At 44.2% G+C, this 24,617-nt stretch overlaps 1 protein-coding gene across 1 annotated transcript in view; it reads right to left on the reverse strand.

The window, feature by feature from the left end:
• Positions 1–7,364: 7,364 nt before the first annotated feature.
• Positions 7,365–24,617, reverse strand: part of ptk7b (protein tyrosine kinase 7b) — a 55,909-nt gene continuing 38,656 nt past the window's right edge. The window contains exons 4-21 of the mRNA XM_076077304.1: positions 21,711–21,813; positions 21,281–21,465; positions 19,484–19,631; positions 17,383–17,513; positions 15,390–15,656; positions 14,399–14,535; positions 14,128–14,263; positions 13,290–13,409; positions 12,817–12,966; positions 12,381–12,528; positions 11,148–11,275; positions 10,243–10,443; positions 9,329–9,493; positions 8,817–9,049; positions 8,637–8,717; positions 8,051–8,202; positions 7,714–7,892; positions 7,365–7,548 (exon numbers count right to left, since the gene is read on the reverse strand). Of these exons, the coding sequence (XP_075933419.1) occupies positions 7,388–7,548; positions 7,714–7,892; positions 8,051–8,202; positions 8,637–8,717; positions 8,817–9,049; positions 9,329–9,493; positions 10,243–10,443; positions 11,148–11,275; positions 12,381–12,528; positions 12,817–12,966; positions 13,290–13,409; positions 14,128–14,263; positions 14,399–14,535; positions 15,390–15,656; positions 17,383–17,513; positions 19,484–19,631; positions 21,281–21,465; positions 21,711–21,813 (2,825 nt within the window). The 3' untranslated portion in view covers positions 7,365–7,387. The remainder of the gene's footprint in view (positions 7,549–7,713; positions 7,893–8,050; positions 8,203–8,636; positions 8,718–8,816; positions 9,050–9,328; positions 9,494–10,242; positions 10,444–11,147; positions 11,276–12,380; positions 12,529–12,816; positions 12,967–13,289; positions 13,410–14,127; positions 14,264–14,398; positions 14,536–15,389; positions 15,657–17,382; positions 17,514–19,483; positions 19,632–21,280; positions 21,466–21,710; positions 21,814–24,617) is intronic.

Raw genomic sequence — 24,617 nt, forward strand, 5'->3', positions numbered from 1 at the left:
AGCAATGGCTATTAAAGCGCCCCATTAAAACAGTGAGACGGAATGTACAATACCAGGACCCTGAGCTGAAGCAGCCATATGGCATTCAGCCATCCCTCTAATTATTTGCACAGGTGCTTTTCATAAAAATGTGTTCTGTGATAAAAAAAATCCTTCACTGTGTCAGAAGCCCTTGGTGTATCTGGCAGTGTTTGAAACTATGCTGTAAGGCAAGTTAAACAAATGCCACATAGCCTGTCACGGGATATTCAAATAATTTGTCAAACAAGATTTGTTGGCAAGTTGGCACATGTCAATGCACTTGAAAAAAGAGTTGCAACGATATCACAAGTGTTGAAGTTGGATCTCATTAAGACTCAGTTTGTCAGATAAGAATGGACAACACACACACACACACACACACACACACACACACACACACACACACACACACACACACACACACACACACACACACTTTTTCAGAGGGCAGTATTGGGCCTCTCCCTTTTCTGCAGTCCAAAAACAACAACAAAAAACAAAACATGTGTCCTGCACTCACTAGGACCACGCGGAAACAGCAGCCGCTCAAGCTCCCAATCCCCTCTCAGCTCTCTCCCCTCTCCTCTGGTACTGTCATCTACAGTCTGACTGTCAGTCAAACCGTGTCAGCAGCTCAGCAGAAACGTCAAGTTAGCAACGTCCTGACACATTTCATTTATTTAAAACCTCAGAAAACACATTGAGCGAGAAGCCTCATTATCAATGGTGCCCGAGGTTTACATAGGCCTACAATATGTGATAGAGACAACTTAAACTAAATAGTTGTAAAAGAAGAATACAACGGAAACACATAGCTGACGAGATACTACAAAATGATTGTTAAAAGCAGTGCAAACGTCATGGCTATCAGCAATCTGAGTAAGGTCACCAACAACAGAGGCAGGTACGGTTGCTAGAGTTGTTAGAGGTAGATTTGACTCATTTCCAGAATTTAGCAATTAGTAAAAGAAGAAAAGATAATAGTCAGTTGTTGCTTTTCTAACAGCAGTAGGGCACCTACTCTTCACTTGTCTAAACAGTCTTTGGTGTGAAAATAGTAAAACCACTGAAAGAAATGTTTGATTATCAATCTGTTTTTTTCAGCCAAGTCAAAATCATAGGTTAGAATCCTAACATCCGAAAGCGTTTCAGACAGTAGGATACTCAAGTGAACATATTTGCTATGCCTTAATAAATGACCAAAACCACTTGGATCATTTATCTTAGCATCTGTGATGAGTGAAGAAGACCTAGAAGAAGTCTGCTCAAGAGCTCAGAGAGCAGAAAGAGCTTCAGGCACATTTGTAACTGAACATTAACAGTAATGAGGTTCCTAGAGGACATGCTTCTGTTTGTTTAGTTGCAAATCTCATAAGACATCTACAGGTGATTTTTACAGAAATACTGAAAACGATTTTGTCTTTTGGAGAGTCGAAAATTTGCCCCAACGTTTTCTGGGAGCTGTGGGGGTCGATGGGTCAGGCTCACAGACCCTGCTGTTAGCTTGCAGGCTGGAGAGTCAGTCTAGCAGGCGAGAGGAGAGCAAATATGTTGGAGAACCAGAAGGAGGGCGGTAGGTGTGCAGAGTCCATGTCGGCCGGCCTCCAATGGCCACGTACCTCTGGATGTAGAGCCTCCAACATGCTCTGCGGGCCCTGGCTCTCGTCTCACCCGCTAGACTGCCTCTCCGGCCTTGGTAAAGCCTGGGAACTCCTGCAGATCCAGGATGTCTAATTTATTTGCAAGTCTGATCTCATAAGGTTGTAGAGTGTGACAAGATCGCATGCTACTTTGTGTTTCCCCTGCCAACGACAGCTCTGCTGTCAGTAGGTTCAATATTGGGAGCTGACCCAGTAGAATCTAGGGATCTTCAGCTAGACTGGGGGCAATCTCCGGAGTCATGGTGACGATGGAGCCTGACCAAGGGATAGTAGTGTCGCTAGCCGCCAGTAACAATACCGGAGCTGAACAGTAGGGGGAGCGGGTGACCAATGGACATCGCTCCCTGTGGAACCCAGGACAAGTGGTGGTGTTTGGGGAGCAGCTGCCAGCCGAGCTGTCCCAAACATTTGCTCAACTTGTTTCTCTGAAAAACTTAAAATCCAGATGTCTGTATTTCCATAACCAGTGTTACAATCACAGCACAGCAAAGGCATTTTCTCTCTTCTCTGTGGACTTGAAATGAAACCATTACAAAATCTGGTGAATCAGTGTTAATAATTAACCGATTATCTGGCGATAGCAAAGCTTTCCTGTGGATGAATCATCAAGTTGTTTACACAATTTTTTATTAAGTTTGTTAATGTAATGTGTGAGATGTTATGTCGTATGACATGTTGGAATATCAATATCACTTTGTAAAGATCTTTAAATTAGCTATAGCATGAATGGCATTGTTGAGTTGATGTTATTTATTTTTTTACGGGTATTTCAAACGACCAGTAAGTCAACTGTGCCTCTTCACTCAGCACATTTATGAGAGTATATTTCTCTGGGAATCATTGACTGTGTCTGTAACTCAGCAGTAAAGGCCTCTGTCGTGCCAAAAAGTTGATTGTCCGTCTGCCAAAAAACATTTGCAGAAGTGCGCGCAGTCAGTTAAAGCTGTATGCCCAATGTATAGCACCACAGCTGGTTATTTGGATCAAACAGTCCTGATGTGCAAATGCACACAATTTAATGTTCATGGTTATTCTGTCATTGCCTCACACATTACAACTGCTTAAACACACTTACTCTCTGTTGTATGCAGAATTATCTAATTATAGGAGGCATACATTAAAGAAATGAAAGACAAGGCCTAACTTATCAGTGCGATTAGACACTTTTTATTTCATACACCAAGGTTGTCTTGAATATGTGCAACATGGTTCAACTTGAAATGAATGCAACTCAAAATTCTGATGACTTAATATGTTTTGTTTCGTTGTATAGAGGGTTGTAGGTGTAGACACCACATGGTCTGTGGGAACTATGGAAGAGTCTTTAAGTTAGTCCAAATCCTGTGAATCTTTGTCTTTATTTATGAACATTATGCAAGTATCCGCTTTCCAGTGGCATCTTTTTCTTTTTTGTGTTTTTTGGCCAATTTTTAGGAGCATACAGCCACCTGCCGTATGTAGAACAGGATCTAGGGTACATTATTTTGTAATACACTGTCAATGCTAACTGTAAATCTAAATTGGTGTGTAGTGGCTAGCACTCTCTCCGGCTTCCTCCCACAGTCCAAAGACATGCAGCTTTGGGTGACTTGATTACTCTAAATTGCCCGGAGGTGTGAATGTGAGCGTTATGGTTGTCTGTCTCTATGTTTTGGCCCTCTGATAGTCTGGCGACCTGTCCAGGGTGAACCCTGCCTTCGCCCAGCTGGCATCGACATTCTATACTTTGACTTTTTCATGATTTTATTCGACATACTTTACTATGCATTTTTTAGACATACTATGTCTTTGTTATGAATTTATTTTGACATCCGCGACTTTTATATGACTTTTTCGACATACTATATTATGACTTTTTTTATGAATTGTTTCGACACTATACTATGACTTTTTCCACTTTTTTCGACAATAAATTCTATGATTTCTTTCACTTTTGTCGACGGTCTATACTTTGACTATTTCAGCATTTTTTAGGACATACTATACTAAGACTTTTTTTCACATACTATACCATGACTTTTATGATTTTCTTCAGCATGCTATACTCTGACATATTGTATGACTTAATCCATCATACTATACTATACTGATACCATTAACACACATAACTGACTTTGCTTTCTCCCCTCGCAGGTGATCCGTGGTTATATCTGGACCGTGGTCCTGCCTATATCCACTTCTACTGTTATTACTAGTAGTCGTAATTTCATTATTGTGCTTACTACTCTCATTATATGAATCATTTCTGTCATATACATTGAATGTGTTGTAACTCTGTTATGTTGTTCATGCTGTACACATGACATCTATTGCACTTCTGTCCATCCTCCTCTGTTGCTCTCCCTCAGGTTTCTTCCTTCTTCTTCTCCCCGTTAAAAGAGTTCTCCCTGTACTGATGTGAGGGTCCCGGGACAGAGGATGTCGCATGTGTACAGATTGTAAAGCCCTCTGAGGCAAATTTGTGATTTTGGGCGATACAAAATAAATTAAATTGAAATTGAATTGAATATCACATTTTTCGACATACTAAACTAGGACTTTTTGTAACACACTATACTATGACCTTCATAAGACAAATTTTTGATAAAGTATAAATTAACTTTTTTGACATACTATGTTGTGACTTTATTCTACAAACTATAGTAAGTTCATATGACTTTTATTACATTTTAGTGAGTCTTTTACATTTTACATAATACACAATTATATTTTTATAACATACTATTTTTTTTACATTTTGTATGACATTATATTATGACATCATAACTTTGTATGGCATACTAAATTAGCTTTTTAATGATATTCTTACGGCATACTCAAAGATATTATTTTTACGGCATTTTCTATGCGATATCTTTTATATTTTTTTTGCATACTATACACCGACTTGGTTGACATTTTGTATGACAGCATTTGTTACACTGTAAATTTTTCATGACTTTTTATGACATTTTTTCACGGCATACTCTACTCACTGAAACAAAAAAAGAAATGATCAGGACAGTATTCTGCTTTACCCGTTTCTTCCTTCCTGAGAGTTCTTCCAGCATCCTCTGCTCCTCTGAGCGGCTTCTGATGGTTCTCCAGCTCTTACTCCTGCATCTTCTGGAGGACGGACACATAGACCACCGACCATATCTTAGTATTTCAGACATTTTCAAGACCTTTTATAGCGACGCTAAAGAGGCCACTGAATTTAGAATGTTTTGTAAACTTTCCATATTCAACAACATGAAAAACATACAGTAGCTGGTAATGAGAAAAAATGTCCCAGTCTGTATAACGTTCCTCTTGAAGTGTGTGACTAATAATATCACCCTTAACAAACTTAACATGAAGCACAACTGACAAGTTAAAATAAAAAGTAACCAGCGACAATACACTGATATATAATTTATAGTTAGCATTAAAACTGTTAAGTGGAGAATTGCATAATGTTGCTGAACAAAATAACAAAAAGATATGCAGGATTTGGACAAACCTGAGGACTCTTCCATAGGTCCCACAGACTGTAAACACCAGTTCACCTGCTACCGTCTATATATGAAATACTGAAACATCTACAGGGAACTGCTGAAGTCACCTGTGGTCACCTATATATTGCAACTAAAACAACGACAGGACGAAATGGACTTACTCGTGTAGGAATCCTCTTTTGCAGTTATAAAGGCCATGTTAGCATATTCAATGCAACAATTAAATGGAAAAATAACTTTTAGGATCAGGTTTATGAAGACCAACAGCAGATACATACCTCCCTCTAGTGGTTAATGCGAGAAGCATTTGGATTAGCAGTAAGAGGACCGCAAGCGTAGGTTCTCTTAAAAGTCAATACAGGTGGTTGTACATATTACAGCCCATTAAATATTAATTGCATATACTTTTTACTCCTGAACCTCTTTTGAAAGCATGTCATAGGTTCTAAGATTGAATGTAAATGATTGTTATTAACAGTCTGAAAATCAACTAATGAAAAAAAACAACAACTCTACAGTTCTTGGTTCCTGAAGATGCGTTGCTTTCTACAGTATTAAGCACAACACGGGGTAAAAACACTGTGAACCTTTATTGACAGCAGCATGTATACTTTTGTATATATATCTGTGATTATTGTGAACATTTGCTGAAGCAGATTTAAAAAAACAAAAAGGTCTAGGTGTGAGTGCCTAGCATTCATAAAAACAAAACATTACACTAAAAACAATGTATAAAAACAAGTTCATGAACAAAGGCCATTGCATTTGATTAGATAATGGGAAGAAAAAAAAAAAAAAAAAAAAAAAAAAAAAAAAAATTGGAAACAGTTAAGATAATCCTTCATTTACCAGGCACTTAAATGAATACTGGTGACCAGCAGCCCCTCTTTTGACCTCCTTTGTACTTTGTGTTACCATCTTCAGACTGAACGCACACCGAGATGGACAGTGAGAATGAATACAGAGCATCAGAGAAGTACCTTTATGTTATGAACATAGTTATAAAAAAAGACGACAGGACCTTCATCATAAATAAACAGGCACCTGCATGGTCTACTACACAACATGATAGAGATAAAGAGGGATGTTCTTTTAAGTGAAGTTAGTGCATGGCTTCTACATTATGTACACATTGCCGGGTGTGATGGTCCACTTTGCACAAAACAACTGGACCCGGAGGAAAACTGTGATTGGACCTCTGAAGAAATGATGCCGCAGGTTAAAGACAGCGACAGGCTGCAGGCCTGCAACATGGTAATGTGGAGTAATGTGTGTTCTTACCCATAGGTTGTGACCAACAAGCACCTCAAAGTTAATACAAGAACAGAACACTCTCTTAAAAAAACAAACATACAAAGCCCACACTGGCACAATCATCTATTAAATATATTCCTTGGCTATAAACTTGATCTTTTTTTTCATGTTCCTGAAGTGTTACCATAACACAGATGACTTTTTCCACAAGTTTCATCACGGCCCAAATCACAAAGCGTAACAGACGAACCTTCATGCAAACCCTATTCCGTTTCTTCTTTGAACGTGCACTGCAGCGCGGGAACAGTCCAGTGCACTTGATTGGACCAGTTTAAACGATCTCACTCAACACTCCGGCGTGGTTGAAGCTTCAGTGCTCCACTGAAGTCACATCAGGTCCCGCCTTCCCTTCAATATTCTTCCAGAGTTGACGGAGCAGTGAACCTACATTTCAGAGGGATTTCCTAAACGTCCGACCAATAACTTCCATTGATCTGAGCTAGTGAGAGCACTGTAACATACTACAAAGCAGTCGGAGCGTGTGTGTGTCTGTGTGTGTGTGTGTGTGTGGAGGGCTGGAGGCACTGAGGTTGTGAGGCTCTGTGAAACAAAGAGTCTCTGGGACAGAGCGGTCGCAGACAGGCAGGCAGGGTCACAGTGGAACCACAGACGGGGACTCACGGGAAGGGTCATCCATGCTGCGGTTAAGGCAAACGTGAACTCCCGGCACTGCTCACGAGAAGCCATTCACACAAACGTGAGTGCTTTTCCACTGGTACCAAAGAAGTCTTATCCACACACACACACACACACACACACACACACAAAGTTTGAAATGCATATAAGAAAAGTGTTTCCTCCTCGAACCCTCTTCCCTGAAATGTTTGAGACTAATAATCCAGCATTCCTGTCTTTATTTTGGAGGAAGGGGGGGGGGGGGTCAAAGTTCCCCTCGGATGTGGGGTCATGGGCGTCTCAGATTTTGCTGTCAGAGGGCAGGTCTCCCAGGGCGTGGACGATTTCAGTGAAGGAGGGGCGCTCTTTCAGGCTTATCGCCCAGCAGCGGACCATGAGCTTGTAGATTTTGGAGGGGCATCCATCTGGAATTGGCAGCTTCAGCTTTCCTGTCTGCAGACCTGGAGGGGCGAAGGACCAGAGGAGAGAGGGAGGTTAAACCCAATCAGAAACGCGGATACACGTGGTGGTTAATAGGGGCCTCTTAGCTCTTGAAAGACCCCGACATGTTGTTGTTTGGTGTGCTGGGTCAGAACCTGGACTAAATATAAAAGCCTCACACTGACCTTCCAGCACCTCGTCGTCGCTGAGTTTGGTATAAGGCATTTCCCCGAGACTGAACACTTCCCACATCAAAACTCCAAAGGCCCACACGTCAGACTTGGTGGAGAAGTCGTCTTCAAACACGGACTCTGATGGGAGCCAGCGCAGCGGGATCCATGCCTGTCTGTAGTGGTAGTACTCACTACGCACATGTTCACAGGAGACACAACAGGGAGATGGAAACCACTCAAATCAGCCAGATGAACAGAGACTTTCTTTTTTTTGAAATTAGAATGATGGCATTTACTGTAGTTGATTATGCAAGTGGGTGATTATTATTAAGTTCCTTTTCTGACGGACCTGTTGTAGACGTCCTTGCTGAGGCTGAGCGACGACACTTTAATGCGTCTCTGACTGTTGATCAGGCAGTTTCGGGTGGCTAGGTCTTTGTGAACGAAGCGGTGATTGGACAGATGCTCCATCCCATGAGCCACCTGGGCACAGATGGAAACCTGTAGAAACAAAAGAACCGTCAGGGTACTCAACTGACCAAGAAAGCATGAGATAAAACCATGACTTTCAATTTCTACACTTTGGCTTTTATATGGAATAAACAAAGAAGATGTAACGTGTTATTACGTGAGCTGAAGAGGTGCCGGTGGGTTTCTTTAACTTTGCACAGAGCCAGGTTAGCTGTTGTCTCATGTTTAGTTGTCTTGACCCTGTCCTTTTGAGGTTAGCTGCTTCAGTTATAGTTGGGCCCTTGATACATATTCTAATCTTTCTCTTAGCTCGGGAATTGTTCCCTAAAACCTGGATAACTGCACATATGTTTCCACTTCACAAGCTTCGCTATACGCCAACCGTCTCCTGGCTGCAGCTTCATATTCAGCGCAGTCTGATCTACTTATCTCACCTTAACAGGAACGAGTATTTCAACACTTACTTTGGTCTTGGTGCTGATAGGCTGAGATTTCACCTTGTCATCTTTGCTTTTGGAAATTCTCAGGAACTGCTTTAGGTCTCCCTGTTATGATAAAAGCAACAAAAAAAGAATGTATGAATAAGATTTAGTTTGTTATTATTTTCAAGCTGCGAGTGGGCGCTTCTATTTCTGTGTGCTTACCAGGTCATAGTACTCCAGGATCATGTAGTGGGGCTCCGCCTCCCTGCACAGGCCCAACAGGCGGACGACGTTGGGGTGGCTGAGCTTGGCGAACATTTCGGCTTCGCGGCGGAAGTCCAGCTGGAGCTGCTCGTCTCTGCCCTGCAGGCTCTTCACCAACACCACCGTCTCCTCCTCGCTCTCCTCGATACCCTTAGCTTTGCACAGCAGCACCTCACCAAACTCCCCTTTGCCTGTACAAACATTCACACACACACACACACACACACACACACACACACACACACACACACACACACACACACACACACACACACACACACACACACACACACACACACACACACACACACACACACACACAGTGTAAATGTCAGAGCACATGCTCAATGTGTTGCACATCTTGTTTTATTAGGTTATCTGTTAAGTTACGGCTTAAAGATCAGGTGACAGAGCACAGGGACATTCGTTCTCAGTTAATACACAGAAGAGAAGAGTTCAAATCAATCCACCTAGAGTTGTGATGGTTTGTAGGTTTGCTCGAGGAAAGTGGAGCTTATCGTTGTTGACGTGGCTGTGGCGTTTCTCGGTTGTTGCCATGGTACCCATATTGGTGAGAGCCACCTCCTCTTGGATCTCAGCGGTGGTGTGGCCATTTTGCTGAACAGCTCCTCCTCCTGATGAACACAACACACACCCCACAGGCTCAGGGTCAGACGCAATATCGCAAATCTCTCTGTGAATGTGACGTGGGTCCAAACAGAGTGCAATGTATTCATCGTTGTTCTGTGAACACCTACTCGGTGCTCCGCTCAGACAAATCCAAGATAAGCGTCAGAGACGATGGCTAACGGAGAACAAGGTGGTATTAAATGTGGAGCAAAGACGCCGTTTAAAAAGAACAAATAAGTAATTTTGGATGTCGTTTCTGGTACAGAACTTCTTTACAGTGTGCTATTTTTGGAGTTAGTAGTTGCAGTCAAATGTAAATCAAACTGTGACTTAGGAATGTCTTATGGCTGACCGTTTCTCACATAATGTAATATTTATCATGCTCTGAGCTGTTCCATCATCCACGTTTAGTTTGTTTTCCAGCTCAAAGCAGCTGCTACGTTTCCTCGTGTACATCAACCTGCTCAGCAATCTTTTTTTTTGTATGCATATTAAATGATGAGTATGCTTCATTGTGTCACTTTTCCAGTATTTACACATGACGCACTCAAAATCTGAAGTGTGCCGTTATCTTACAGGTTCACTGCAATACCTCAGATAAACACAAGATGGCAGCAAATACCCTAAACCTTTCAACAACACTTAGAGGTCCATGACGTTGAGGGAATATCGACTACTCACTTAACCCTCGGGCTGATTGTACAACTGCCTGACCACAAATGAATACAAGTCCATCTCCACCAAACATTCGTACCGTTCAGGCACTCCATCTCGGGCTCCTCTCCGTCCTGGCCTTTCTGCAGTCTTTTAGCGTTGCGTCTCTTTTTGCAGTAGAACATGAGTCCGAGCACGACGATGATGTAAGCCACGGCTGCTCCCACCGACAGGCCGATGGTTTGGATCATCTTGTAGGGAGCCTTGTCTATTTCTTCATCGAAGGAATGCGATAATTTTTCTGTCGGGCACAGGCATTAAATATGGTCAACTAAAAATGTCCTGAAACAGTGTTTATCTTTAACACACCCAAGTATTTAATCAGCATCACATATTGTGTTACATCTTTCAGCACATTCTTTTGTCTTAGCATCATCACAGGTATGCAAATTCAATTTCACAGAAAAAGCTCTACAGAAGAAAACCTTTATATCTGTTTTATAGATTAAAAAGGTGCTTGCATTGAATTTTAGCACAGTTTAAAACATAATACTATTTTGAAACGGTCACTTCATTCAACAAGTTGCCGGTGAGGCGTTGACCCTGACAAACTACGGCAAACATCTTAATTCAATCGTCTCTTACTTTGAACTAAACTGGACTACCACTCTGCTACTTTGGGAGATAACGAGTTGATGTGGGAAACTAATGCTAAAGTGTGTGACTGTAATTTTCAGCTCCAGTCCGCACACACACTGCGCCAGAGAGAGTGAAGCGTTATTAGATCTAACGTCTGCCCAAACCCATCACCTCGGTGACAGCTGTGGCGTCAGAGTTGAGGCTGTGGTTATTAACCTGTCGAGACAGACGATAGGCAGAGGGTGGAGGTTTAATTAATGCCCTCATCCTTTTACTTCGTGTTCGGGGCTTTCGCCCCATGTGTGCAACCTTTGTCCCCGACAAAAGAAGCCTGTGTGTATATGTGTGTGTGTGTATTGAACTCACCCACTACATACAGCTTAGCCACACGGTCTTTGATGCTGCAGCTGTTTCCGGCCACACATGTGTACCTGCCCGTGTCATCGGTAGTAACATCTGTAATCACCAAGGAGCCATTGGGCATCTTCTGGAACCTGGAAGAAAGAAGGGACGGAACGGATGAAGGCTGAGGTCTTGTACAACAAAGTCCACTTCAACTACACAACGGGCCGCATGCAAGAGCATTTTCATATTCTCATATGAAGTCTCTCCTATTTTCTTGTGTAAAGTATCAAGTTGAAACCCTCTTAACGGCACAAACGTGTCATAAATTGCTAGTTTCAACCTGTTCATTAGTAGGTGGCTGTGTGTGAGATTTGATCTTTAGCATAATTAACACCCTGCCTGCTCCTCTCCCTTTGTGGGCAAGATTCATTCACAAAAATGTTACTCAAGTGTTAAGAGAAGGACTTCACACCGCAGAGCCCACCGTTGGAAATCAGAAGGCGAAACCAGAAACACTTAGTGTCAGCACTGGTATTAGATAATATTAGTAAAACAGCTGTCGACAAAGCAGGCGATCGAGAGGACATGTCACAGAGATGGAAGACAGAATATCACAATGTACAGGTAAGTGATGGACAGCAACCTGCATAAATACCCTGAGGCAACTGTTGCATTGAGAAAACTTTCCTGACTGCTGAAAAGTTGCCATGTTAACATACGCCAATAAATCTAAAAATATAGTGCACAAAATATAACTTTTGCATTATATTTACTTTAGTTATTCATGTTTATTTCTGTGAATTTTGTTGACATATTAAAAGCCTGAATTCATTTAGATTAAAGCATTCTCATTGTCAAGTCAAACCAGACAATTTGTGTTGTTTTCTCTTTGTGGAGAGAGGCAGGACATCTGTTCATGACTCATACGAAAGGTCTGGACCACACGTGTATATCTGCTCACTACTAAAAGAAAGCACAATAGAAAGCACAATAGAATTGGGGACTAGGATTTAAGAGAACTTGTCTCTTAAATCCCTTTTATGTGCCACTTCAAAACAGATCTGGTAGTGAGAGAAGTTCTTGCATGAGGCCCATTGTATTCAGGTGTGCAATAGTATTTTTGCGCAAGCTAAATCTTTTATGAACGCACGGACCTGCAACTGCAATCAATCCTGTTTGGAACCTGTAATCACAACCTGTAATCCTAATCCACGACGGTTGATGGCAGATCAGGAAGCCACGCGTCTCACTTACCTCCTGTTCTTACTGATGTCCAGCGTCTTGTCTTTGGCCATCCAGTGGATGTGAGGTTCGGGGTCGCCGGTGGCCTGACAGTGCAGGATGGCTGTGTAACCTTGGTACACCGTTGTATTCTCCGGTTCCACCTTAAAGCGAACGTACACTGTGTGCACAAACACACTCATTAAAACAACATTTAGACCACAACTGGGCCATAACATTTCCTTTACAGACTGTGGCCAACATCTCAGTCACACTCTTACAACCCAAATTCATTTCGTTACTGGGCAATAAAAAAGCCACCGAGTGCACATTAAATGCTTCTGTGTTCGCCGCATGAAGAGGATCAATGACTCGTACGTACTGAGACCACAAACAGTTTCTATGTGGGATTATTGACCAACACGGCGGCGTGGCCCTTTCTTTCAGCGTGACGAGTGAGCGGGTTTACCTGCCACAATGAGGGTCACCAGGGCCCGGATCTCCCCCTGGAGGCTGTTGGAGGCGATGCAGGTGTAGTTGCCGGCGTCGCTGCGGGTGACTTTGGTGAAGCGGAGCTGGCCGTTCCTCTGCTCCACCTGGGGCGGCAGCTCTCCTCCGTCTGCAGGGGGAGACAGAGAGACAGAGGGAAAAGCGGGGTTAGGGCGACTCAGTGTTGCTGCATGTGGGATTCAAGTGGTTAAGTCGATGGCAAACGCAGATGAATGGAGGAAATGATCCATGATGATTAAACTTCCTCGTACTCTGTATATTACAGATGTTTCCACACATGCTTGTGGAAACATCATTTTTCATCATTAGGGGAAAAAAAAAGGAATGAAGGGTACTGCTGCATTTTGAAAGACACATTTAAAGAAAGTGTTTAACAGTCCTCATCTGACTTAAGCTATTTTTGAGCTAAGGTTGAGCCAGCGACGTGCACACCTGCTTTGGTCCAGCGGATGGTTGGGCTCTCTCTGCCTTTAGCAGAGCACTGGATGGTGATCTCGTTATCCAGCTCCAGGCACTGAGAAGGCTGGGGGGTCGGCGTGAACTTCAGCTTCTCTGGAACGCAAGTCAAAACACCACACGCACATTACACACATTGTATACATGGTGGTGGTGGAGGGGGGTGGGGACATGTCAAAGCCTCTTTTGTGCAACTCGCACTGCAGAAAAAAATGACACTAAGCTGATGCTAATCAAGTTCAGGCACATTCAAGAAAGTGGCTTCACGCACACGTGTAGACTGTAGACACAGATCTGTTGAGTATGAAAACTGAAGTCTATCAGAGGCTGAGATCATATAAACAGAGATCGGCCAGACAAAGCAGCAACACGTCAGGCCTTCCAGCACAGTTATCCTACAGCAGCAGAGCTCTACACTGACAGGGTTCTAACATGGAGAGAATGTGTTAAAATGGAGGCTAGAATAAAGCTGCCCTGCTTTAGTCATATGTTACACCTCTGTGGGTGTCCTGCTGGGACACGACATGAACATGGCTCTTCCTACATTAGGAAACACACGCACACACACACTCACAAGCCCACAGGCATGACCACATTTGTTTGATATTTACTCTCAACAATGTATTACTCATTATTGCCTGGATGGGATTTCACTCATTACACATCATCTTTCAGTCAGCCGGGGGAATAACTTCACATATTTGCTCGGTGTACGCTCAAAGAATAATCTACTGTATATATATATTACTGTATATATATATATATATATATATATATATATATATATATTTTACATAATTCCCTCACTGCTTACCAAGTACACTAACTCTAGCTTGCCCAGACAGTCGGCCGCCTACAGTCTTGGTTTCACAGCCGTACATCTGCCCGTCGTACACCTCCACACTGTTGATCCTGAGGGTGCCGTTAGAGAACAGCTTGAATCGAGAGTCCTAAAGGGAAAAAGAGAGGGAGAGAGGAAGATATTTTAAAGTTTAAACTTTCATCCGCTGGGTGTAGAAAGAATGCATGTCTGAAAAGGGCACCAATAATGGTGTTTGGGTGCGTTATTGTATTTGGTAACTGACCTCTGGCGTGATCATGATGTTGTTGCGGAGCCACGTGACCTCAGGTTCAGGGTTGGCCTGAGCGTGACAGTGAAGGTAACCTGGCTTACCCTCCTCTAGGTGGCTGTCCTGAGGCCTCGTCACCCACACCGGGGCGGCTGTGATCACACACACAAAGAAAATATTATACAAGTATTATATAAGCACAGACAACTACCCACACAGAATATACACAGCTACATCAGTGCCTTGAAGGACCACACTTCTTCATTCTTGTATAGACGTTGTATAGTTTCTACTCTTATACTAGTCGTGTATTTCTGTAATTCTATTTCATTTATGCGTATTTAAACTGGTCTATTTATTGTTCGTGTTCTTGTATAACATCTGAATTTCCCCTCTGGGGATCAATAAAAGCTGATTTTATCTTAATGAGCTTAGCCCATTGGTCATGACCCAGACATAGACACCATTAATCCCTGTGTATCTAGAAGCTCCACGTGTTCCCAGCATGCTCCTGACATTAAGGAACAAGACTTATTGTGAATGAAAGAGTGCTACAATGACCTGTGCTGTTTGTTAGGCCTTATTGGCTTGTGTAGCTAAAAACTCAACAAATATAACTATTACACTATTTTGAGTATCGAACTTAACATTAAACTCATTGTGTGTCAATAAACATAAAGGCATTTTAGTTCAAATTAAAGCAGCAGAGATATCCTGATTTTTTAAAAATATCTCAAGCTCCAAAAACACTGGATCCTACATCTCCCATAATGCTTTGTGAAAACACCTTTCAATAGATCTCCCCGGCCCCCTACACGCAAACTTCTTTCAAACCACATGCGTCCAGTTTATAATGCTTCCTGCAAATAACTTGAAGTCTCAGGCCCAAGCTAAGGGTTTTTCTCTCATTTTTTTTTACAACATTACGAAACAGTTTCCCAGGAGTTGTAGTCCTTGTGATGGGTAAACTGAAGTGTCCCTTTAAAGCTGTCTGCGTATGACTCACTGGCCACAGTGAAGGTGACCTCCTGTGTCCTGCGTCCTGCCCTGTTCTGGGCCACGCAGGTGTAGGTGCCCGAGTCTCCTTCCTCTGTGGGACTGAAGATCAGATCCAGGCCGTCCTGGTACACTCTGCCCTCCGTGGGCACCCGCTGACCTCCTCTCTCCCACCAGACCTGGGGCTCAGGTCTGCCGCGTGGGGGACGACAGGCTACCCGCTGCAGGGTGTCCGCTGTGAAAACCTTTGAGTACTTGGGCACCACGTCTTCTATGTCTGTGGTTGGAAAGCAGAGAGAGTGAGGAACTTTTAGCATGAAGTAGCAATGCAGAATGAATTGATTTCCACTCACACAAGGCCCCTGATAATCACATATCTGATAATCACATATCTGATAATCACATATCTGATAATCACATATCTGATAATCACATATCTGTCTTAAAAGCCAGCGAAGCGTTACTGATTTTTTATTTCATGAGCAGCCCCGAGCGCACTTAATTCCAACGCACGGTTCCGTTAGCAGAGATCCTGTCTGGTTAGTGAAAGTCCTCTGAGTTGTAGCGTCGGTCACAGTAATTAGAGAACAAAGCACACAGTAGGCCAACTGGGTATATAGGTTGTGTGGGAATTAACTACGCCTGTGTGAGGTGGGTCATATCAAAACTGGCAGCCCCTATACAGAAAGGTGGAATGTGATCTGTGGTACAAAGACTCACAAGACCTCCCACTACTGTGTGGTTTAATGTGTGTGTCCCAAATGGAAGTCATTAATACTTTATTGGCCGACAACACTCTGAAAGCTGGTCAGTGGCTACGACCTTCTATGAGTCCAAGATCTAAATCAATTAATGAGAACAGAAGAAAACACACATTTCTCAGCGGATGAAAGGGAAGTCGAGAAGAGGGGGGGGGGGGGGGGAATGAATTAGGTTGAGCTATGATGGAGTGACTGTTTAAACTTCTCCCTAAATACTGAATTCTACTGTGACACAATCCCCTATGATGCCTGCAGGGATTACCAACAGATTAAGTGAATTAAGGTATTTAAATGGAGCCGTGGTTCACTGGGTTAAAACTGCAGAAACAGCCGTGCCTCCTTAATCCAAAACCCTTGGGGAAAAGGGGGCTGATCGAGGGGAATTAACTGTTCGAGATTCTGAAACGCATAGAAATTCCAGCGCTAAGCTTATACAAAATATTTGACTTGCATGCACTTGCATTTCCAAATGCTGACTGACTGCTAAAAGGAGACACGACAGATTGTTTTTCTGCTTTACGCTCAAGCAGCCATTCAAATTTTTTTTTTATTTTGGAGTAATGGTTACAGGAAAAGAGCAGGCGCCGTTATGTGCAATATTAAAACAACTGTATATGTCTGGACTTGTATGTTACATTGTTTTCCCTGCAATTATGAGAACCTGATCTTTGCGCACAACCACCACATTATATTGGTTATAGTTCGGCTGTTTTAAGTGGTTTAACACACGTACTCATTTGGAAGTAGTCATTTCTTAGCAGTAAATTTCCACTGATGTTGGTAGAAAATCACAGAAGCAGCTCTAATGACATTTCACAAGCTCATAATTACACTGCTTGTTAACCAGCTTGAGTCACACTGGTACGCTATCTAATGTTGCTTGATCAGCCAGGTGCTGTTACACTCGGGAGAAGCTTGTTGAGCGAAACAAGTTTGGCAAACGGCCGGACTGGAGGAGGAAATAATATGGAGGGGAAGCAGGAAAATGCACCGGCGTGGCGTGTGTAGTGGATACAGCTGGCCGGATGTCAATAAGGGAATGTGGTTATCATTGGAGAGATCTGGCTCTAAGTGAAAGAGCCAGAAGAAGAAGAAGACGGTAGGGGAGAGCAGAATGCGATTGGAGGGCGGAAAAATATGTAATCCAAATGCCCCACTCACTCTCAGATTACAGAATCACAGGTGTTTATCTCTCACCATTTCAACAACTGCAAATATGTGTGTGTGTGTGTGTGTACGTACCAGCTATGAGGAGGGAGGCCTCCAGTGTAACATGGGACCCTCTGAGGCCACGGCCGACACACTTGTAGGTCCCCGTGTTCCTGGGCTTCACCTGGGTGATGAGCAGTGTGCCGTTGGATAACAGGATCAGACTGCGGAGGAGAGACGACTCAAACACGTTAACACTTCAACCTCTGCCCATTCATACCGTCTCCCCATCGCTGTCCAACAGACAAAAGGGTGTCACACATCATTTGTACATGAAAGCACATTAACAGCAGCGCATGTTGCAGGAATGCTTTCTGCGCACATGCAACTCCCACCGCCAGAACTCGCTCAGATGGCATCTGAAAATAATTTGCAGCATTTATTTCAGCCTGCTGGGAGCACCAGATGGAGATGCTCTGCCACACAGGACAATACAAGTGCCAGAGTGCCACAATAGAAAGACTAATTTAGCACAGGCCTACTTATTCCGTTCTTGGCGTGTTATCTGATGCTATGTGAATTGCCCTGATTCACTAAACCCGAGCAATCTGCTGCCACAATTAGGTTAAAGTAAATGCTAAGAATTTGTCCGCCGAAGACGGAACACAATTTAATTCTAAAAAGGCTTTTTAAAGAGCAGGACTGATGGCTGCCCCCCCCCCCCGGCCTCTGGCAGGCTGAAGGGAGTATCAGTGCCAGTGATGGACGGGATGAGAAGTAATTAAAGGCCGACCTTAAGCCAGCTTCAGGACTGTAAGATAAGGAGCTGTGCACGGCACAGAACAGAGCTCAACAGACCGGACAACTCAACAGCCCATCACAGCTACAAGACAAACATCACGAAGCTTGTGGGAAAAGTGAAAATGTAAAGCAGAGTGGAATAAGTGATGCTGGATCCAGTTAGGATGCTGAGTTTTCCATCCAGGACTATCTGGCTCTGCACCGGGTTCCCTCAGGACGGCTGATATTTCTGTGTCTTCTCTTCTTCTCTTCTCAATAGCGGGAGGGAAATGAGCTGTGGGAGCTTGCGTGTGTGAATCTGTGTACCTCACTCTGAGGGAACTCTAAAATAACCACAAAACAAAATGAACAAAGGCAGCGCTTCATCTTTATAGCTACATGCGCAGAAAGAATTGGTACGGTTCCTCGTCTCTCCCTCCTGAGTTGGTTTGACCCGTGGGGCAGAATTCTTTCTGTCTGCTAAAATAGCCTTGAGCTCACTCCGGTATGTTTTTTCTTAGTTTCACACGCGTGAAAAACAATCGACATCAAATATTCACACATGATCTAGAGGGAGGGTTGTCAAAACAGTGCAGGTGCGAAACAGATGATATCTCCTGCAGAGAGCTGCATTCCTCTGGCGTTATATCAGCGCAGATCAATAAACACAAACACAAAGGCGGCCTTGGAATCCCTCAACCACAGAGAAGCCAGGATTTTAATGAAACAGTCTGCGCGCATGCTTTTATATTCATGCTTAATACCCATCCATCTGTAATCCCGGTGCTGAGTCATCACTGCCTAGGTGACCAAGCCCGCCTCCAACAAGCTCATTATACAAGTGACTAACTATTGATGCTGAAGTCCTTCTCTTCCATCCCTCACTGAACACAATAATCACTTTACAATACAAAACAAGGCTCTTGCTCCACATGTGGAACAGTTTGCCTCCAACGTATCCATGTATAAGCATGACGTGCTATGAGCCCTGAGGGTATACTTGCCACTTGGTATAGAAATTGGTTATTATCTAGTGTGCTTATAGGGGACGTGCTGGTAAGCGTACTGTAGCTTGAGGGCTGCAGGAGAGCCCTTTGTGATAGGCTGGAGAGAAAGGCTGTGTTCAAGTGATGTATAGTAGACGGCAGAGAAACTTTACAGCGCTCTGCTCCAGTAATAATATTCCTTAATGTGCAATTCATCTTGCATGCGAGTTGTAACGGCACACAGAGAGCTGAGAGCCCATCGCAAGGGTTTACGCCTCATTGGGTTCAAAAGGAATATCCGATTGTGGCTGAAGCTTATATAACGGTACGTAAGGAGTGGGGCCCGCGTGGAGGGAGTGGGGTCGAGAGTCTTGAGATGTGCGATAAGAAAGAGGAGCGAGAAGGGGAGAATTTAGCGCTCAACATACCGAGACTTGTTTGCCAGCAGCTCGTTTTCGTGGTACCACTCCAACGTGGGGGCCGGCACGGCGGTGAACTGGCAGTGGAGCGAGGCCTCCTCGTTCTTCAACACCACCTGGTCCTCGGGAGTGACCACCGGCCGCGGAAAACTCTTATCTGTTTAGAGGGGTAGACAAACATCTGCATGATTACATCTGCAGGCGTCAGGCCGCCAGGTTCATTCTGCGCGGATGTGCGTCGCTCCGATCTATTCCGATCTTTATTAAAAGCTGCCAACAGCAGCGTGGGGCTGGTGAGCAAGCGGCCTTCAGGTGACGGTGTGTGTCAACACCTCAGGGGCCCCGGGGAGACTTAATGAGGTCAGTGAACCGACCCTGCTGCTTATCTGGACCATCATCTCCTCCTTTTTTTCGTTTAACCACCTGGAGAATAAAATCACACAAAGGAGACCATCTCTCTCTTCTCTGTGATAATCTTAACTCACGCTATGGCAAGAAATTGGGGTTAGAGGGACTCAAGTGGGGTCGACTATTATGGAAGCAAGACAAATCTGTGGCTGAATGATCAATTTAATATATCATTTAATGGGTAAAAACTATTTAGGGCTGGTCGTATTGTATTTCTTGCAATGGAAGTAGCTGGATTTTCGATATCACCCCAAAACACGGCACAGTATTTTCTTTCTATTCACATTCTTATGACTCTTTCGAGCCTCCCAGCTGCCCTCTAACACTGGACAAGGCTGCTCTGACCTGCCAAAACCGGAGATTTGCTACATAACATTCTAGAGGAGGAGTAAAAAATAAAATAAAATACCTCACAGACTTCAGCACATTGTTATTCTCCAAATACAAAGCTGAAGCTCAATAAAGAAACAGGAACACGAAAATACCCTTAATCCAGGTTCACGTGTGTGAGTCTTTTCAAATCTGAACAGCTAATGGAGGCATGGTGCCAATAACAGTATTGGGATATGGCCCCCGGTCGGTGTGAAGAAAAAGAAAGGCGTTCACACCTGGCCCACCCAGGAAGTCGGCGGGAAGAGCTCATCTTAAAGAGCTGTGACCGTGCATTGAAAAGCTGTCAGCCTTTCCTTAAGGTGAAGCCCTATAGAGGAGCAGAGGGTGGCAACATGGTAACTGGAAACTCAACAATCACCCATTCTTCCTCCACACAGGTGCTAACCTGGCGTGCCTCTGTGTGTGTGTTGCAGGTGACTAATTAGAGTGGAACGGGGCATCAGGTTTCACGCACAGATGTGCTGCTGTATGGAATCTACTTACTCAGTGGTGTACTGAGGGGATAATAGGAGGGGCGCGCGCACACGCGCACACACACACACACACACACACACACACACACACACACACACACACGCACACACTACAGTTACAGAGTCAGGCCAACAGAGCAACACCGCTGCTGCTGAGGGAGCTGATGTTATTGTTCACTCTGTAGATGTTCATGATGTTGTTTCTGTCTGCGTGAGAGCAGGAAGGTGCGAACACTCTCTGGTAATCACATTAGGAATCACTTTCTCTTCCTGCTCTCTCTCAACACTAATGGACTATATATCCCCTCCCCCCCCCCCCCACCCCCGACACACTTCCTGGCAGGTGCGGCAATGTGGAAAAATTCACTCAAGTCATTGAAAAAAAATGGCAATTAAAGGTTTTAACATATATAATGTAAGGAGGCAATGTGCTGCTTTTTTGACTGATTTATATAGTTGCAAAATGAATATATTTGAGTTTTGGACTGTGTGCTGAACAAACCAAAAATCTTAAGACGTTACACACACACACCTATAATGTTGAGAGTGAAGTTGCTGTTGCTGCAGACGTGCCCGGCTGCATTCTTGGCACAGCAGTAGTACAGGCCGTTGTCGTCCGGGCTGGCACTCGTAAAGGTGAGCGTCCTCTCCTTGTTGTTGATCTGGTGGCTCTTCTCTGTCAGCTTCACCCCGTCCTTGAACCACTGGCACGTCGGCCTGAGAGGGAGAGGACAAAAGGCATGAGAGAGGTTCAGGAGAGGAGAGGAGAAAATGGGGGACGAGCCGTGTGATACAAGAAGATACAAAGGTGAGTAGAGGGGGGAAGAAGAAGAATAGGGACAAAGAACATAGGGTCAGGAGAGAGGCCAACGAGGACAGAAGAAGAGTTTTTCAGAACAGTCCTCAACATGATCTTTAACCCTTTGAGCTCTGAACTTGAGGTGACGGGGGAGGAGACTCACCGTGGGTGTCCATCAATATGACAGCGCAACGTGACCGGCGCGGAGCTCTCGATCTCCCCTTCTGAGGCGGGCTCCTTTAACGTCACACCACCACTTTCTAACCCTGAGGAGGAAGAAAAACAGAGTGATCCGTGAGCCGCAGGAGGGAAGGAGCAGGAGTAATGAAAGGGAGGAGGACAGGAGGAAAAATTGAGTTAAGTGGTCGTCCAGTCATTCGCCCTCGCAGGACACACTGCGATGCTAATGGGCGCAGCGGGGATGAGGGCAGAGTCGGGCACATCGCTGTGACAGCCCAGTGACTCATGCACGGGGACAAAGCAAGGCAGCTACCACATCACTGGGTCAGCTTCCATCGGCATACCGCTGTCCTGCACTCAAGAAGAGCGAGCTGGGCCTTTACGGCACTTTTTATGGACATTTAATGGACAGTTCATTGGCTGACTCTGTTAAAAGAGCTTCACTGCAGTCAGAGCGGCCCATAAAAATCAGGCAAAAAGGGAAATGAACAACAAGGCAGACAGTGAACATGTTTTGACTTTTTTCGCACCATGCAGTTTAAATTCTTTAAATGCAAGAACAGCGCATACTTCAAAATGTCTTCAAGCCTGATCAGGTGGGTCTACAGTATTATTATCATGGGAAGAGGCGGCATCACTCTCGCTAGTAACATGAAACCTGATCAATGGCGTCTTGAGTGACAGATGAACAAGAGAATAAATGAAGGAAACAGATGCCAGGGAAAACGATCCGCAGCCGTCCCTTGAATGCATCATGCGGCAGTGACGAATGAGAACAGTGTGGTTTTACCATTAAGGCTTTGACCCAGTTCACTGGGAATTATATATCAACTACATACAGTATATGTCAAGAAGTCATCACAACAGCAAATCATTCAGACCTTCTCCTGAGAGGAGGGCAACACACAATCATTTTTCAGTCTCCAAGGGAGACTAGTAGATACATCTCATGATGAACCGAGGCACTTCATCCCTCTTCCAATAAAAAAGCACTGCGCTGGCTCCTGCGCGCTAAGCCTCTTTGGCGTAGCCACGAATTCAGGGCCAGCCATGAAAATGCCTTATTTGATTTGATGGAGACGCTTTTTTTCTTTTTTGTTGATAAAATGTCCACCTGTTGCTGAGTAGGGGTGTGAATCTTACAGTATTTCAAGATTCAATTTTGATTCTTGGGGATCAGTTCTGGATCCGGTACATAAGGTTGCTAACTTCAGGATCGACTCCAGTCCGCTGTGCCCTTTTCAAGGCGGTGTGGTAAAATATGGCAGGAAAGCAGAGTCTTTGTATTTCAAAATGTTATATCAAGTGATTGCTCTACTGTAACACGCAGATGCAGACTAAAGTCTACTGGAGGAGTTAAGAAACATAAGTTATTCATGGAGTCTCCCTTTGGTGAGTGGCACCGTATATTTGTCTGTGACACAGCGCTAGTGTACCCAGCAGGAATTCCCCTTCCCCTGCCGAGTGTGTTGACTACACAAATACTTCATGTTCACAGTGAATGAGAACCAGGGCTAATAGTTGTTTACGTGATGATAAATAAGCTGCGGTTGTGCGACATGCAGTAACTGTACACCCGGCGTGGTTGCTGACAGAACGTTTCTCTGGGCTGCCCTGGTTTATGCACGAGTCCATGAGGGTTTCGAGTGTATGCAAGTCCTTCCATCGCGCTGAGCTCCCTTCCTAATACTGCGGCTGCATCTCTGCTGCTGTCTCGATCATCGATGAAATATGCATGGCATGAGCCTCCACCTGAGACGGCGGTGGAAGAATCACCGCTGTGAGGTCAGAGGGGGCGCTAGAGGAAGACCTGTCACAATGAATTACAAAAGGAACCGGGTATTACTCTGCACCCTGGGGGATCATGGGTAATCATCTCTACAGTAACGGGCCGCTCATTAGCTCCCTCACAACACAAATGCCCCGAGAACAGCGAGTGTGTGCACATCACGCTGCATTAGATCAAAAGTGTGTGTTTATGCGTCGGTTAGAGACAAGTATGTGGTGGTGAGAAGTAAAACACATTACGGTGCTGTGCCCCTAAGCTTGAATGCATGCGTACAAATGTACCCGATTTGACTTTTGAGAGTTCTGCAGAGGATCCTAATTGGTTGGCTGTCTCAGTCAAGGCCGTTCTAGCTTAGTGGAGGAGGAGGAGGAGGAGGAGGTGATGAAGGCCATCCCAGCTATGGGGACCCGGGGCCAGACGCTCAGACAGACGTATTATTAGTGCACTGGAAGCAAAGCGGGGCCCACAAAACCAGACGGGGAAACAGTGAGTCACCGATGGAGGAGGACAAAGTTTGATAGAACATCAAGAATCATCTGCAGTACGACTGACATTTGCAAAATGAAATAAAGAATTTGTTTCAACAGGTGGATGCTTGGAGTCAAACCATTTTAAAGTCACATTCTGTGCTTCTTTTATGAGCGTCTGTGCGTTTTCTGCTTATCGATTGCCAATTGAAATAATAAAAAACATAATGCGTCAACCTACAGATTTCAACGTGTCGGTGGCTGGTATGTCTTTCTTGGGAAAACCCCTCTGACACCTTTTTCTTTTTTACATGTGTAAGAAATGTTTTACATTCCTGATGCATGAGTGTGAAATCCGAGCAAAGAGAGCCGAGTAGGTAGCGTGAGCACTAAGAGAACCCATGGTGAAAAAATAATCACAGTGCAGGACACACTGCTTGACCTCTGACCTGACAATCATTGGAAAAATGAGCCCACACACACACACACACACACACACACACACACACACACACACACACACACACACACACACACACACACACACACACACACACACACACACACACACACACACACACACACACACACACACACACACACTAAAGTTTCTGCCACTCCTGGCCTATTCTGC

The sequence above is a fragment of the Anarhichas minor genome, unplaced genomic scaffold (genome assembly GCF_050575085.1).
Source record: "Anarhichas minor isolate MPS153535 unplaced genomic scaffold, ASM5057508v1 ptg000058l, whole genome shotgun sequence".
NCBI classification, from domain to species: domain Eukaryota; kingdom Metazoa; phylum Chordata; class Actinopteri; order Perciformes; family Anarhichadidae; genus Anarhichas; species Anarhichas minor.